Source organism: Paroedura picta, chromosome 13 (assembly GCF_049243985.1).
Source record: "Paroedura picta isolate Pp20150507F chromosome 13, Ppicta_v3.0, whole genome shotgun sequence".
NCBI classification, from domain to species: Eukaryota; Metazoa; Chordata; class Lepidosauria; order Squamata; family Gekkonidae; genus Paroedura; species Paroedura picta.
This window is the reverse complement of record NC_135381.1, coordinates 10,698,872-10,716,394: the sequence shown is the minus strand read 5'-3', so window position 1 is coordinate 10,716,394 and position 17,523 is coordinate 10,698,872. Positions and strand designations below refer to the sequence as shown.

The window sequence follows — 17,523 nt, the reverse complement described above, 5'->3', positions numbered from 1 at the left end:
CTTAGAAGGGCTTTAGAAGGGCTAGACAATATGATTATGCCACTATTTGTTTGTCGTTTTGTATAGGGGGTTTTATGCTGTCGTTTTATCGTTTTATCTGTACACCGCCACGAGACGGCTTTTGCCGAGAGCGACGGTATAGAAATTGAAATATAAATAAATTAAAACAGGCAGGGACATCCCACGGACAGTGCAATAGTGTTTGGACCTCAGAAATGGAACAACAGAGCTGAAACAAACCTGAAGCAAAGCTTAAGCCAGGGGTAGTCAAACTGTGGCCCTCCAGATGTCCATGGACTACAATTCCCAGGAGCCCCTGCCAGCATTCGCTGGCAGGGGCTCCTGGGAATTGTAGTCCATGGACATCTGGAGGGCCACAGTTTGACTAGCCCTGGCTTAAGACTTTGAACATGATCCTGTTAAATGGAAACGACAGAGTTGTGCTTGGCAGCACTACAGCAGGACAGACCACCGTCCCTATTGTTATCGGGAGAGTGAAGACAACACCGTATTGCGGTCACACAACAGAGTCAGTCCTAATGACCCGACAATGTATAAAGACATTTTTTAAACCGGAGCCTTCCCCACCCTAAACTCATCACCGGATACCTGTCAACTTCATCAGCCTCCAACAAGGGCTCTCTCTGGAACAGGACCCTTGAACGTGATCTTAAAAAAAATAGAACAAAACAGAGCCCTCTGCAAATCCATTCAGGGAGACCATTCCCCAATGTTGATTCTATAAGCAACTGAGGATGACAAGGAGCTGAATGAATTGTAGCAAAGAAGTGGGAGCACAGCTGGTGTGGGACAATGGGGTCTGTTAGATACGAGGGTCCCAGGCCTGGAAGGGCTTCCCCAGTGCCTTAAAATTGGGCCCACTGGTTCCTGTCTGCTTGGGCGAGTGATCAAATCCTGCAACTTGTCATCCTCCAGTCAATCAGGATGCTCTGCAGGCACGGACAGTTTGGTCGGGACACCGTCCAGGGAAGTGATTTAGTGTAATGATAGCGAATGGCAAAGACTGCAGCACAATCAGGGGATAATTAGCATACATTTCTGCTTAATAAGGAGGTGTGCAGCCAACGCAAAGGGCTCCAATGGCATTAACCAGAAACCTCATCAACACCAAGTGTTAAGCTGCAGCTGCAGCAGAGTTCGAAGACAAAATCCAAGGCAACTGGTACACGACGAGCCTGGACACGGTCCAAGGGCGGTCCCTTTTGCCCAAACGAAAAACTTCACGAGTGCCCCATGCCAAGCCTTTAAAATAAAAAGGGCCATTCTTATATACCAGGACTTAGGTTCAAGTGGGTAGCTGGGTTGGTCTGAAGCAGCAGAACCAATTTAGAATCCAGGAGCACCTTTAATACCAACAAGGTTTTCTTTCCCCAAGGGATGAGCTTTTGTGTGCACATGTGCTTCCTCAGGTACAACATGCACAAGAAAGCTCACACCTTGAAGAAACCTTTGTTGGTCTTAAAGGTGCCTCAGGACTCTAAATCTGTTCTACCATTACTTAGAACTTCAAAGCCAATGAAGAGACACGGTTGAGACCTCTGCATATCAACTGCAAAGACGGAGAGTGGGGTGTGATTTGAAGCAGACGGGCAAGCAGGAACTCATGGGAGGTAATATCCAACCCAATGTATTCTGGTCCTCAATCAGTACAATGGGATTGTGGAAGAGCAGGGTACAAATAAGAGTTTATTATCATTACTCTCCTCTTACAGTATTCCTCCTCCATAAGTCATTGTTCCTTGCGAGACAGCAAGCATGCACCTGGAATTCTGATGGGGCAGAGTTACCCTCCCTTTTACGCTTTTGCACCCTTTTGCAACAGAGTGGAGCTTCAAAGCTTTGCAGCCTTTTGCAACAGAGTAGAGAGTGTCTCCAACACACATGCTGTTCCAGCCTAACAACTATCCTTTGTAAGTTGTACAGATTCAATGTTGCACACTCCAGGAAACCGCTTGCACGCTCTTAGAGAAGCATAGGCACGCAAAGAAATGTATGCTGAGTATAACAGAAACTTGCATAACATTGTATTTTGAATATGTGGTCAAAAATTTCTTGTCTGCAAAAAATGGTTTGAATTTTCTGTATATTACAGAAATATTCCTGATGAAGACTCTGGTTAAGATTGACACTATCTGCGAAGTCATTTGAGGAAATTTTGTTCATATAGGTTTTTTCCTGCCAAATTTACGGTGTAGATGCTTCTACGTAACTATTTTGACTTGAGATTTGCATGCAGTTTTCGACCCCCCCCCACCTCCATTTGTGAAATGCTTGATTGAAAAAGCATCTAGATGCAGGGAAACAGTTTTGGACCTTATAGGAATATATTATTAAAATTATTATTGCTTTTTGCCTCCCAACATTTTTTGGGACTATTTGTTCATCTCCCCTGCTTGGCTAGCTTATCTATTTGTAAACACCAGATAAGACAGCATGTTCCCCAGACAACACCGTCTTTGTCAACGCTATCATTTTTCAGTCAACACTACCATTTTTCATTCACAATGGTGGATGTTCTTTCACCCGAAGCATAAATTCAACATAAGAGAGCTGCTGAAGCACAGCGGCTAAGAGAGTTCACCGCGATATGGATGGACAGATAATTCGGGGGAATTTTTCGACATGTCAGCACCTGCAATCTTGGAGACTGCTGGTGCAGCTCTTACGGACAAACTCAACAAGCGAGCTTAAGACAAGCCTCTATCTGCAATATGGAGACAAATTACTGGCAGGCCTTACAGGGCAGTTTTAAGGATTACCATAAACAAGAGAAGCCCAGTACAAATGCTACACACACACAGTGCTCCAATGAGGTATAAAGAGGGGGGTTAAGGCAAGGAAAATTATCTCCCTCGAACTGCCACCCCACTTGTTAAACTCACATATAGAAGGAAAGCAGAAGGGCAATTTAAGCATTGGGTGCAGGTCCTATAAGAGAACTATCTGGACTACATTCCTCATTGAAAGCAGACTAAATACCTTTGGGAATGTGCAATCACCTGAGCCAAGAACATTTCTCTTGGCTTCCACCACCGGATAATCTGAACGCTCTCTGCAGCCAGGGGTCCACCAACTCTAGTGGCAATAAGATTATTCCCTAGAACAGGGGTAGTCAACCTGTGGTCCTCCAGATATTCATGGACTACAATTCCCATGAGCCCCTGCCAGCTGACAGGGCAAATAACACTGTCCTGGAGTCGCTGTGAGTTAGGAAAGTGTACCAGTGGAGAAGTCAGGAGCGCTTCATGCACTCATACCATGGTCCCAGTTAGAATGGCACCTTTGTGGCTATTCTAATTTGAGTTCCCACAGGGAACTCACAGCTGGCATCCAGCTGCAAGTCCCCCCACAGTGAGCGCAAGGCAGATGCAATGTGTAGTTTGGTCTCAAGTCAGCGGTGATGCAAAGAGATCGAATTCGTTTACAAACAGAAGCCAAAAGCTTGAAAATCCCCAAGGATCTGTGAAAAAGGAAGCCCCTCGTTCTAGCTCTTTGGCTCAGCCTCACCTTCCTTCCATATTAAGGATGGACATCAATTCATCCTCAAAGAACTGGCTTGGGCACTCCAGAGTCTCAATGTCACTGAAGCCATCGCAGGGAACCTGGAGAAAGAAAACAGCATTGCACTTAACTGTAGCTGTTGTTCATCATGTTGTCTTTTGCACAGGCACACATTGAGACCGCGCAGGCCACCCTCTGGAGGATTTCCCCAGCTTTTCTATCTCATTCTAAAGAGAGCTAAAATAGTACCCTCCCCCTTGGAGCCAAGAGGCAACCACCTTCCCACTCAAATTGTTACGTGCTCCAAGTAAGGGTTCTCCCTTTCCCTCAGTTCTCCTAAGATGCTATGAGCACTCCAAGGAACATTAACGAGAGTTCACAGTGGAGAAGGAGGGAGGGAGTGTGTGCCTGCACAGAAGACAACCCAATGAATAACAGTTATAGGTAAGTGCAACACTGTTTTCATCTTCAATCTTCTGTGCAGTCCCACAATGGGAGACTATAAAGCTAAACATAATAGGGACACACTTATATATAGTTTTGTTAACTTGCACTTTTGTTCCTAAGGACAGCTACTAAGGAACAGCAACGCTTCTCAGACTATGTTGGTACTTTAAAAAAATTGATCCCCATTTGCTGAAACCTTGTTATCTACTAGACTAAAGACTTGAATGCAATACGATTTATATAAACGTACGTATACACATATGCGTGTGTGTACATTTCACTCTCACTCTTCTCTAAGGCATTCAAGGATCAGTGTACAAGCTTCTCCCCTCTTCCATTTTATCTTCAAAACAACTTCCTGAGGTGAAACAGGCAGAAAGAAAGAGTGGCAGGCTCAAAATGAGATTCATGGGTGAAAGAGGATTTGAAACCAGAGCTTTTCACAACAACCCTGTGAAGAAGGGTAGACTGGGAAAAAAATCATTGCCCTAAGGTTGGGCTTTATGGTTGAACGGGGATTTGAACTGTCCCAGTTAACTGTCCAAGTCCAGTATTATAACCATTTCACCCTACAGCAGCCTTTTCAACCTTTTGACTGTGGAGGTACCACTGAAATATTTTTCAGGCTTCGAGGTACCAGGAAGTGATGTCAACTGGCCACACCTCCCTGCAACACACCCAGAAGTGAGATGAGCCTCAGACAGCAAATGTTTAAATGGCTGGGACCCCTTCTCTCCACACCCGCTCCAGATCCATCATTGGCCACTTTGGGAACGGGTAGGTCAATCTGCCCAAATAAGGAAATCTTTTTTTTTTAATGTAAAAAAACAAATTATTGCCTCTTTGCTTAGGGCCAGAGATGGCACACACAGAGTGGGTGGGTTCCCCCCAGCTGCCATTTTGAAAGATCCCATGCCGCAGTACCATTGAGGGGTCTTCACGATACCATACAGTGACATACAGTCACATGCAACATGCAAACAGGCTTATTCCATCTCCTGCTATAGCCCCTAAAGATCCCAAGAGACAGGGAGACCTTTGGAATGGTGCAGGATGTGACACAAATGAGGGATAGTCTTTCACTTGTTCTGTGGCTCCAGTGGGCCCAAGTAACCAAAACCACAAGCCTCCAAAGAAGCAGGAGAACAGGCAAAAGGTAAGGCCAGTCTTCTTTAGCAAGGCAGCCTGGCACACCGTGGCTGGATCAAAGAATCTTACGTGTTCTGAGAAGAACCTTTGGGAGAAAGAGGCTACAATTCTTCTCGCTTCCAAGCCGGCTTTGTGGCGTTCTTTGTATTCCTCCCGCCAACTGACAGTGTCTGTCTGGTTGTAATATTTCATCAGCGATGGCCACCTACATATGAGACAAAGAAAACGCAGCAGTTAGCACTTGGGTCGTCCTGAAAATGTGAGCAAGCTGCTGAGTTTATTCCTCCTCCCTGTAACTAATTTCTAGAGGAATGGCAAAAAGCTGTCCCATTTTTAAAAGGGATTAAAAAGTAGAACAGGAAGTTTTCAGAACTGTATGTTAACTTCATACAAATGGCTTAAGAAACTGTTCTGCTTTCATGCAGTAAAGCAAAGCAATTCTTCAAGAAATCAAACAGATTCTAAGGAGACCAAACGCCCAGTAGGCATTTGAGAACAATCAGGCTGGAATATATCTGTCCAGTTTTCTTCTTCCTCTAGCAACAGAAAGGGCCGTTTTAAAGTGATGCTTTATTCCAGATTGAGCAAACGCTTAAATTCACAAAAAGGGCGGATAAGAAGGGCTCCTGTGATCTGGATGCTTGTGTGCTAGAAACTTTTGCCTCAATCCTAAGAAAACAAAAGCAACCTGACCTAAAATGGGTAGATATCTTTTGCACGTTCCTTCTCAAACAAAAGAAATAAACTGGCAAACTACAACCTACTATCCTAATCGCCACAAGATTTTTCACAAAAGAGATCTATGAGGTGGAAGCAAAGAGATGACAGAGAAAATGATTGTTATATGGTCATATTTGTTAAAATTTGTTCTATGTAATCACTCTATAAGAGCCTCTTGTGGAGCAGAGTGGTAAGGCAGCACACATGCTGTCTGAAGCTCTGATCATGAGGCTGGGAGTTTAATCCCAGCAGTCGGCTCAAGGTTGACTCAGCCTTCCATCCTTCCGAGGTTGGTAAAATGAGTACCCAGCATGCTGGGGGGGTAAACGGTAATGACTGGGGAAGGCACTGGCAAACCACCCCGTATTGAGTCTGACATGAAAATGCTAGAGGGCGTCACCCCAAGGGTCAGACATGACCTGGTGCTTGCACAGGGGGTACCTTTACCTTTAATCACTCTATGGTGTCCTATGTAAACCGCCCAGAGCCATATGGAAGGACAGTATTAAAATCTAAATAAGTAAATAAAAATAAATAAATAAAAATCCTACGACGCTTTAGAAGATCCAGAGATCTTTGGATCCAATGTGATCCAGCAATAAACAGGACTAATAAGCAAGTATGCTGATGTTTACCGTATATGGTCATAAAGGTAAAGGTATCCCCCCTGTGCAAGCACCGGTTCATGTCTGACCCTTGGGGTGACGCCCTCCAGCGTTTTCATGGCAGACTCAATACGGGGTGGTTTGCCAGTGCCTTCCCCAGTCATTACCGTTTACCCCCCAGCAAGCTGGGTACTCATTTGACCGACCTCGGAAGGATGGAAGGCTGAGTCAACCTTGAGCCGGCTGCTGGGATTGAACTCCCAGCCTCATGGGCAGAGCTTTCAGACTGCTGCCTTACCACTCTGCGCCACAAGAGGCTCTTGTATATGGTCATATCGCCAAATAAATGTTTAAACAAATTTTTAAAATTTTAGTGAACTCCCACCCATTTGAGAAACCCACAGCAGTCAAGAAACCCCCAGTTTCACAAAACCCTGGCTGAGAAAGCCTGCCATTCGCGGACATGCGACTGAAGCCTCGTATTTATCCCAATACTGATCCCCTGTTTCGTTTACAAAGTGAACACAAGTAGGCTCTTTCTTGCAAACACGTTACGAAAGTATATACAGGATGTAAGTGCGTCCACTGTGAACAGGGCAGCATCTGTAACTGGAGACAGAAACCCACTGCCCCTGCAGAAAAACACTGGGGGAAGAGGAACTATTTCCCACGCGCCACACAAAACCAGGGGTGGCCAAGGGGATAAATGTGAGCGCTGCCCTTCTACCGCTAGGGAATATCCCCAGCTGGTCAGGGCTTAGAGCTGGAAATGCTGGGGCAGGCGGGATAGGCTTGGAGAGGCAGAGCCTACAACTCCCTGGCCTAAAGGACCTTTTCCCTGCTTCCAGTCTGGAAAAAAAATACAATTAACAGCTGGGACAAGGGGCTACCATTCGTTACTGCCAGGAAACCTAGGAGGTAGAGGCTTGCTTCCCTATTTCCCATGCACATCGGGCATAAGGAGATGCCAACAGCTGCTCTCGGTGGCACTGAACCCAGACCTGTCTGTGATTTCCGAGGGAAATCAGGGACAAAAAACAACCCAAGAGTGGCCTGTATTCTGGACCGCTCTTTGCTGTCTCCCTGGAAGCTTCTTTGACACTGGAGAATTAATGGTGCACCTGCCTATCTATTCAAAAAATGAAGGTTTTCTGGAAAGAAATTTTGATATAATATCTCTGGGAAGGAGCCTCCTGGACGGCAGCCCTAAGCGCCCACCCTGAGCAAACATGTTAACACTGGCGTCTGGAACAAACCCAAGGTATGGATCTGGGCCGTGCTTGTCAGATTTAACCGCACGCTACCAAATGGGCTTTTAACACAGGTGGAAAAAAAAATAAAGGTCATTATTTGAAGGCATTATGCACTGACTTCCGAGCACAATGGGGAATCGGAGACCAGTTCCAATGTACAATTACATCAGCGATAAAACGGCAGTAATGAAGCAGTGCCACTACATTAGTAAAAGACTGAAGGCACGCACCAAAAGCACCCCGGAGCTGGTGTGTTAGACCCCACTTAGAATCATGGAATCATAGAGTTGGAAGGGGCCATACAGGCCATCTAGTCCAACCCCCTGCTCAATGCAGGATCAGCCCAAAGCATCCTAAAGCAGCCAAGAAAAGTGTGTATCCAACCTTTGCTTGAAGACTGCCAGTGAGGGGGAGCTCACCACCTCCTTAGGCAGCCTATTCCACTGCTGAACTACTCTGACTGTGAACATTTTTTTCCTGATATCTAGCCTATATCGTTGTAGTTTAAACCCATTACTGTGTGTCCTCTCCTCTGCAGCCAACGGAAACAGCATCCTGCCCTCCTCCAAGTGACAACCTTTCAAATACTTAAAGAGGGCTTTCATGTCCCCTCTCAGCCTCCTTTTCTCCAGGCTGAACATTCCCAAGTCCCTCAACCTATCTTCATAGGGCTTGGTCCCTTCACAACTTAGAGCAAGCTTTCTCAACCGGGGTTTCTTGACTGCTCTGGAAGGGTTTCCTAAATGGGTTAATTTCCCAAATGAGTTTAAGTTTCTTATATATTTTTAAAATTTGTTAAACATTTATCACAGTGGTTCTCAACCTGGCGGTCAAATGACCCTTTCACAGGAGTCGGGGCAGGACAAGCAGCTTGGCCGGGGGGGGGTCGCCATCCACACAACAGCCTTGCGGGGTAGATCGAGACAGAACGTTCGTCTGTCTGGAGCAGCGGAAAAGAGCAAGATGGGCATGGTGGGACAAGAGGCAGAACTGAACTGAGAAACCCCGGAAAAAAAAAACAATTTATACACAATCATGAACAATGGATCTTCACACCATTGGTCAGTTTCGGTTTAATTTCTGCAAAAGAACACTTGCGTAATTTTAGGGTTGGGGGTCACCACAACAGGAGGAACTGTATTAAAGGGTCGCGGGCATTAGGAAGGTTGAGAACCACTGATTTATCGGGTCATGTATACCCCCCCCCCATGGCCAGTGATGTGCCTGGAGGGGATGGGAAGGGGAGGGGCCCCAGGTGGGCACGTCCACAGCTCTGCTTCCCAACCATATTCTGCACGATCGCTGTACTTCCAGGGATTCTCTTAAGCCCAAAGAACGTTTCAGGGGTTTCACAACGGTAAAAAAAGCTGAGAAAGGCCGACTTGGCGGTAGCGTTCAGTTTCCCGGGTCACCCATATTTTTCACTAAGCAATGTTTTGAGCCAAGGAAATTATCCACCATCACCAAGAGCTTAAGGAAGTTGTGCAGGCTATACTTTTCTTGGTATTTCCAGAGTATTTTCTCAAAAAAACCATTTTTAACAAAGAGCTGAAGGTGGGGCAGTCCACTCCTTTGTCTGCCGTGGCTTTCTGAGTTTTGCATGCAGAATCTTATTTGCGGAGCTGTGCGGCAATACTGCCCATTGCTTGCAGGTTCTCCAAAAACAGAGGAAAGGAATAGACGTCATGATGGAAAACCTTTAAAGGCATCTCCTGCTGGATCAATGTAAACAGGAGCCATCATAGTCAGCGGGCGGCGGGAAGTCAGGAGCGCCGGCGGGAAAGCAAGTGGAGCAGGGGCTCAGGTGGCAGTGGCGATGTCCCTCGGCAAAAGACTACCCCCCCCCCCAGCCTCAGTAAAATTATCAAGCATTGACCGGTCCCCGGTGATAAAAAGGTTGGAGACCCTGACATTGTGGCACAATTTGCAACTGATGCATATTCTACACAAGCAGGGGATTGAGGTGGTGATGAAGGAGGGGATAGAGTCCGAAGGGGATAGAAGGAATTGTACCACATTAGGCTGATCCTATTTTTTTTAATGCTGTTATTATTATGTAAAATGTTCCCTGTAAGGACAGGCAGGGTGTAAGCTAAGCTTATTTATTCAGGAAATATATATCTATATCCCTCGTCTCCAGGGTCCTACTGGCCACAATCTTCCTACCTGAGAGTTTTCATATCTGCAAGGGAACTTTTAAAAAGGCACCTCAGACAAGCAGCTGGCCACTTTATGATTTTGACACCTCCTTCTCCCGCACACAGACCTGGTTTCAATCCTGAAAACAAACCCGGCAACAAATGTGCCATCCAGATGGGGCACCTCATCTAGACTAGAACATCGGAACAAATGGCAAACTCACAGCAGTGTCGCAGCGACACCACGTTAACAGTGTTGCGAGCAAATGCAACAGCATGAACCTTTTTTGGGGATCAGGGTGCCAATCTGTCAACGGGACTTGGATGAAAACGCGCCACCGTTGGAGAGCAAAGCAAAACTTGCAGGCGCTCATATGGGCGCACGGACCGGCGTTGGTAAGAACTGGACGGGTCTATGTAAATTTCTGATCCTGGCCTGTTTTTCGTCGCAGGCGAAGTTCATCTACATCCTGGCTGGGTCCATGTCTTGGCAGAGGAAGAGAAGTTGCAGCGTTTTCTCCGACTGCCAGTTGGCGTGCAAAATCCAGACTGAACAGTTCAAAGGAAGAAAATATTCTCTCCCCCACCTGCAAAAGAGGTGGCTGAACAATGGGCAGTTCACCGGTTTAGAAAGCTGTAACTCTGGGTGGCTTCCCAGCCCAGCTTTCCAATTCAAGGCTTGGCATTATCTTGTCGGCAACCAATTTGGATCCTTCAAAGATTCAGATCCAGCAGCGTGGACCATTGTGGCTGATGATAATAGAAGTTTGCTGTCCAAAAGCGGTTGGTTCTTTGATCACTGAACTTTTGGCAGAAACGGAGATATTGACCCTGTTACTCTGGGACTGGCTCCATCTTGAGTTATTGCCTTAAAAATCCCTACTGCAATTACCATTGGAGGGTTTATTCTCCACTCACTGCCCTAAAATAAACAGTTGCAGTAATATTATAACACGGCAGGGACAGGTTCCAGCAGAGGGTCATTTGGCCCCCATTTGCACGTATGCAGCTCAACACATCCACCGGAGCAACGGAACAGCAGGAAAGCCTGATGAAAACAGGCAGGTATGGGCAGGTACAAAAAACTGCTACCCTTTAGTTTTAAAAAGCTGTGATTTTTTGCCTTTGATCTAGCTGGCTAGTTGGCACGGTGCGTTTGGAGTGGCTTCCTTTTTTAAATCTCGCTGTGTTCCACTCTTTAACATCCTCCTTTGATTGCTCATCCCATTGGTACTGCTACTGAAGATAAAAGAAGACATTTGAGGCTCAGAACAAGACCAAGCAGATCCCCCCCCTCCTCTTATCACTAGCACAAAGAGATGGGAGTTTTCCAAAGGGTAGGGAGAGACTAAACTCTACGCGGGCCTACCCTTGGTTTTGACCCGGAAATCGCAACTGGTGCAAAATGCGGCTGCAAGGATCCTCACTAGGACACCTTGAAGGACCCACATCCAGCCAACAGCTGCACTGCTTGCCGGTTTGCTTCTGGATTAAGTTCAAGGTCTTGGTTTTGACCTTTAAGGCTATACGCGGCCTGGGTCCTGCCTATCTGAGGGACCGCTTATCTGCCTATGTCCCCCGCAGGGCCCTGTGCTTTCCGAGTATGAATTTGCTGGCGATCCCGGGTCCCTGGGACATTTGCCTGGCCTCGACCAGGGCCAGGGCCATTTCAGCCCTGGCCCCAACCTGGTGGAACAAGCTCCTTGAAGAACTAAGGGCCCTGATGGAACTATCCAGGTTCCGCAGGGCCTGTACGACGGAGCTCTTCTGCCGGCGTATGGTTGAGACTGGTAGGGGGGATGACTGGGATTAAGATCAGTGAGCCCCGCCCTATGTCGCCTTATGTAAAACCAGCAAATATCATATTCGTGTGAATATTCCATATTATGCATATTATATCAATTTTATATTTTTGTATTTTGTATTGTGTTTTGAATTTATTTTAGAGATTTTAATGTTTTAAGGGGTTTTATGGGGATTCTGTGACTGTGTTTTATATTGTAAAACGCCACAAGGCGACATTGTCCCGAGCAGTGGGGTATATATAAATCAGTGTGTGTTTGTGTGTACAAATAAATGAATGAATGAATGAATGAATGAATGAATGAATGATAACACCGGTTTAATTTCTCCCTTGTGAAAGCCGGCTTCTTGTTCCTCAAGCTGAATTTTTCATACTAATCTTAACGGATCACCAATGTTTATTTTTGCACAATTTCCCCGTCCATCAAGTCACAGCTGACTTACACCAAGCCTGTGGGGCTTTCGAGGAAAAAGGCATTCGGAGCCGGTTTGCCAGGAAACCAGGTAGCCCAGGCAAGCCCGATCCCATCACAGCTCGAAAGCTAAACAAGGTCGGCCGTGGTTAGCACTTGGAAAGGCGATCTCCAAGGAGTTCCGGGGTTGTGGTGCGGGACCAGGCAATGGCAAACCACCTCCAAACAACTCTTGCCGGGCAGCCAAACAATCTTAGGACCTCTTGGCTGCATTACACACCTGCCATGCAAGAAATAATAACGGTGGCAAGTCATTGCCCACCTCTGCATCACGACCCTGACTTTTCGGGTGGTCTTCTCATCCAAATACTTAACCTGTGCCGACCCTACTTCACTTCAAAAGCCCAGGAAAGCCCGGGCCATCAAGGTCAGGGTAACGCATAAATAGCTGTGAGCGATCTGAAGCAGGCAAACCCACGGCAATCTAGGGAATCAAAAAGAAAACGACCCCCTCGGTTCATTCCGACCACGCAGTCGTCAGCAGAAGGCCAACGGGCAGCTATTCAGACAGAAGTACACACCAGATTATCTCGCCCTTATCTGGTTAGCTTTATTACTTCTGAAAATCATCCCACGTTATCGACTGCATGGCTTTGTTCGCGGATCAAGCCGTACTGTTTAGCCAATTCGTGAGCATCAAGGACCGGAACAGCCAGATAAATCAGAGTTAGCAGAACTCCCAATGAGATGCTGTTATCACCAGAAGCCAGGGGGAGTTGAGCAGCTGCATGGCAGCTGGGCTCTCCTCTCTCATCCTTCCTAGCTACGGACTATTATGCCAGGGCCAAGGGAGGCCTGCTGGTCAACAGGATTTAAAGTTTGCTCGGGTGGTAGGAGGAGGGGATGGCAGAAGGATGGGAAAGAACAGTAGCAACATGGGGAAACCTTAATTTGGGGATCTATGTTATGCTTTCAGTCTGTTTCTATCCACAGTGTTCCAATGAGGTCCATCACCCAAATTTAATTCATCAAATACTGTAAGTCGAATTGCATAAATCAGCATATGATTCCATCAGCCATTCAAAAGGAGGAAAGCATGCTGCTTACAGGGGATATGAGCAAAGCAAGCATCCTTATAGGCCATGATCTACTTTACCTATTTCTATTTGCCTTTCTACTTCACTTCTCTTCCCACTGGGGATCCAGAGTGGCTGACATCATTCGCCTCACCTTCGTTTTATTCTCTCTAACAGCAATCCTGTGAATTAGGGTGCATCGTCAGCATGTGACTGAACTGCAGTCAGACAGCAAGCTGCCATGGAAAAGTTGTGATTTGAACCTGGGTCTCCCATTCTTCTAACTGCAACAGACTGGCTCTCCTTGGGAAGAATCTCAGACTCAATCCTCAGAACTGCCACTTAAAGCCACTGCCAGTCAGAATGCACAGCGCTGAGCATGAGGTGTCAAGACAGAAGAGGAAAGAAACATATTTTATCTGTTTAGGAGTACATGTTTATCAGACCTTTACTCTGAGGAGGAGGAGGGAGAGTTGTTTTTTATACCCCACTTTTCGCAACCCGAAGGTCTCAAAGCGGCTTACAATCACCTTCCCTTCCTCTCCCCACAACAAATGCCCTGTAAGGTAGGTGAGGTTGAGAGAGCTCTGTGAGAACTGTGACTGGCCCAAGAAGGCATCATGTGTAGGCCTCATATGTCCCCACGAGTCCTCATGTATCTCAAAGCAGATTACAATCGCCTTTCCTTCCTCTCCCAACAGACACCCTGTGAGTGAGGTGAGGCTGAGAGTTCAGAGCGAACTGCTCTGTGAGAACAGATCTAACAGGGCTGTGACTAGCCCAAGATCACACAGCTGGCTGCATGTGGAAGATGAGTGGAGAATCAAACGCAGCTCTCCAGATTAGATTCTGCCACTCTTTAACACCACAGCGGCTCTCCTCCTGAGGATGGTGCCCCTGCTCCTCACCCTCCTGCATTTCTCCCTTCACAACAACCCTGTGAGGTAGGCCAGGCTGGGAGAAAAGATGCGGCCGAATCTCGCCTAGCGACAGCCACTAGCGTTTTCAATCTGGGCTGCCCTCGCCTGCCACTCCAAGCCCTTCATGCAATGAGTTCTTTGGAGGAAGTGTTAGGTGTTGTAAAATGCATTAAATCAGTGGTTCTCAACCTTCCTAATGCCGCAACCCTTTAAGACAGTTCCTCATGTTGTGGTGACCCCCCAACCATAGAATTCTGCAAGGGTTCTTTCACAGAAATTAAACCGAAACTGACCAATGGCAAGAAGATCATGATTGTCTATAAATTGTTTTGGGGGGGTTTCTCAGTTCAATTCTGCCTCTTGTCTCACCATGCCTATCTCGCTCCTTTCCACTGCTCCAGACAGACGAATGCTTTATCTCGAGCTACCCCACAAGGCTGTTGTGTCGATGGCGACCCCCCACCACCAAGCTGCTTGCCCTGCCGCGACCCCTGTGAAAGGCTCGTTCGACCCCCAGGTTGAGAACCGCTGCATTAAATAGACAAATTGAAGTTCCAGGGGTGGCCAAACTGTGGCTCTCCAGACGCCCATGAACTACAATCCCCATAAGCCCCTGCCGGCAGCACAACCCACATCTCTGCTTAAATGGGGCCAAGTCAACCCCCCCTCCCCAAAAGCGGCCTTAGGGGGGCATGTGACCCTGGCTTAAGCGTCTGCGGTGCAGGGAGGATTCATCTTATAAGACATGCCCGGGCCCTCCAGATGTCCATGGACTACAATTCCCATGAGCCCCTGCCAGCATTCGCTGGCAGGGGCTCATGGGGATTGGAGTCCATGGACATCTGGAGGGCCACAGTTTGCCCACCCCTGCTATAAAACACGCCCGGGGCTAGCCAGGGGCGGCCAAGCTGTGGCGCTCCAGATGCCCACGCACTACAATCCCCATAAGCCCCAGCCATCGCCACGCTACCCCAGGGCTCATGGGAGTTGTAGTCCAGGGACACCTGGGGACCAAGACTCGGAATTCGGCGACGCGAGGGCGCGCAGAGGCCCTGGCCGTCGTTTCTGGGCAGCCCCTCCCTTGAGCCGGCTCTCTGCCCATGCTCAGAGGCCCCCTCCGCTCCCCTCCCCCGCGGGGCCCACCTGAGTCGGAACTGCTCCCGCCAGACCTTCCCGTGGGGCCGGCAGGCGTCGCGCAGGCGGCGGCAGGTGCAGGCCAGGCGGCCCACGTCGGCGGCGCTCAGCGTCCGGCAGCCGGCGATCAGCTCCAGCAGCTCCCCCGGCAGCGCCGTCAGCGTCAGCGGGGCCGCCGCCGCCATCTTGGCTGTTTACCTGAGGGAGCTCTCGGGGAGCGTCTCCCAAAAGGCCGGCGCCGGCGCAGTGGCGCGTCAGGGAGCGTCTGCAAAGGGCCCTGCTCGCCCACAGGCGCAGCGCACAGCCGGCCGCGCTTAGAGGGCCGGAAGGGTAGTGACGCTCTCGGCGCTGATTGGAGGGTTCAGTTCTCCCGGGTCGAGGCGTCTGTTCGACCAGGGCGTTTTCTGGGCGTCCGGTTGCCAGCCTCCAGGTGGGGCCTGGAGATCTCCCGGAATTGCGGCCGATCTCCCGGTTACAGGAATCGGTTTCCCTGGGGGAAATGGCTGCTTCTGAGGATGGCAACTACGGCGTTAGACCCCACTGGGGTCTCTCTTCCTCCCCCCTTAGCCCTCTCTTCTCCAGGCTCTAACCGAGCCTTTCTCAATTTTTTTTTTAACATTGAGGAACCCCTGAAACATTTTTCGGGTTTTGAAAACCCCCAGAAGTGGTGCAGATTGTGCAGAATATGTTTCGGAAGCAGAGCCCACATGGGACCTCTCCATGCCCATCATTGATCATTTGGGGGGGGGGGGAGGGAGAAGGTCGACATGACCATATATGGTCATATCCTAATAAATGTGTAACACACACACACACTCACACACACATAATAATTAAAAATGAATTAACTCCTACCCATTTGGGAAACAGGCTGTCAAGACACCCCAGGGTTTTCCAAAACCATGGCTGAGAAAACCTGTTCTAACCGCAAATCTCCAATAACCTCCCAGTTATCATATTGGTGATTGATATTGCCTCATAAGAGGGGCATTTTCTTTAGGAGTGTGTGATACCAACTTGTACAGGGTGTCTGTGTGTCTGTGTGGACCCTGTAATTGTCTCAAGTTTTTGTATGCATCCGGGTTTGGCACCTTTGTGCAGCCGCTAGCGTGCCTCTCCAAATAAATGACTGAAAGTTCTCACTTTAAGTCTCAGAGCTGGCTTCTTGGGAGAATTGTCCAAAGTTGGCGACCGTATGATCTTTTTCCGGCTCGCTCCCAACCTGATTTGCCTTGTAGGGTGGCTGTGATAGAAGGAGGGAGGGAGCGAGGTGATCTCATTCATATAAACCACCGTGGCCTCCTTGGATGAAGGGATGCAAGAACAGATCTAAATAGACTCGGTTGCTGATTTTGCACGGATCAGTAGATACCACATCCTGGTTGTGAAGGGTAGACAAAATCTGGAGGAAGTACTATCACTGGTTCTTCGATATAACCTTCACGTTCAGAACCAGTGCGTGTGATAAACGTCAATGAACAGTTTCGCAAGCAGAAGGCCAAACTAGCTGTGACAGTGGCAGTCGAGTTAGGTCTGTCCCTAAAGAGGCCTCTCCCTGCTTCTGGCCCCAAGTAACCTTTTAGGGTTGCCAGCCTCCAGGTTTGACTGTCTCCCAGTATTACAATAGATTCCAGGCCACAGAGACCAGTCCCCCTGGAGAAAATGGCAGATTCTGTAGGGGATTCAATTTCTATTTCCTGAGTTTCCTTCCCAGGCTCCACCCCCAAAAATCCCCTGTGTATGTGTGTCTGTGTGTGTGTTTTAACGACTATGTTGTATCTTTTGTCTTCCAAATGCCTCTTTGAGTAAAGCCTCCTGCCACTCCAAACCCTTCATGCAATGAGTTCCTTGGAGGAAGAGCTAGGTGTTGTAAAACGGCATTAAATGAACAAATTGAAGTGGCTCTCCAGATGCCCATGGACTATAATCCTGGCAGCACAAACCACACCTCTGCTTAAATGTGGCCAAGTCCACCCCTCTTCCCCAAAAGCTGCCTTAGGGGGGAATGTAAAGCTTAAGAGTCTGTGGCGCAAGGAGGATTTATCCTGTAAGACATGCAAAGGTCAGGGGTGTTCAAACTGTTGGCTTTCCGTATCTCCACGGACTACAATTCCCCTGAGCATATGCTGGCAAGGACTCATGGGAATTGTAGTTCATGGACATCTGGAGAGCCACAGTTTGATCACCCCAAGATTTCCTGTTACCTCCACTAAAGAGTTGATCCTAAAACTCAAAAGAACTGCAACCAGTCAGAACTGGCATGACTGAACTAGCTGAACTGATGGTCCAACTTGGCGATGAACTTAAAGTCCTGAAGAGTCAAAATCAAAACAAGATGCCGGA

At 48.0% G+C, this 17,523-nt stretch overlaps 1 protein-coding gene across 1 annotated transcript in view; it reads right to left on the bottom strand.

Moving 5' to 3' along the window:
* The window catches only part of FBXO21 (F-box protein 21), a 34,655-nt gene extending 19,189 nt beyond the window's left edge, over positions 1-15,466 (bottom strand). The window contains exons 1-3 of the mRNA XM_077307491.1: positions 15,190-15,466; positions 5,188-5,323; positions 3,529-3,623 (exon numbers count right to left, since the gene is read on the bottom strand). Of these exons, the coding sequence (XP_077163606.1) occupies positions 3,529-3,623; positions 5,188-5,323; positions 15,190-15,365 (407 nt within the window). The 5' untranslated portion in view covers positions 15,366-15,466. The remainder of the gene's footprint in view (positions 1-3,528; positions 3,624-5,187; positions 5,324-15,189) is intronic.
* Between the last annotated feature and the right edge of the window lie 2,057 nt (positions 15,467-17,523).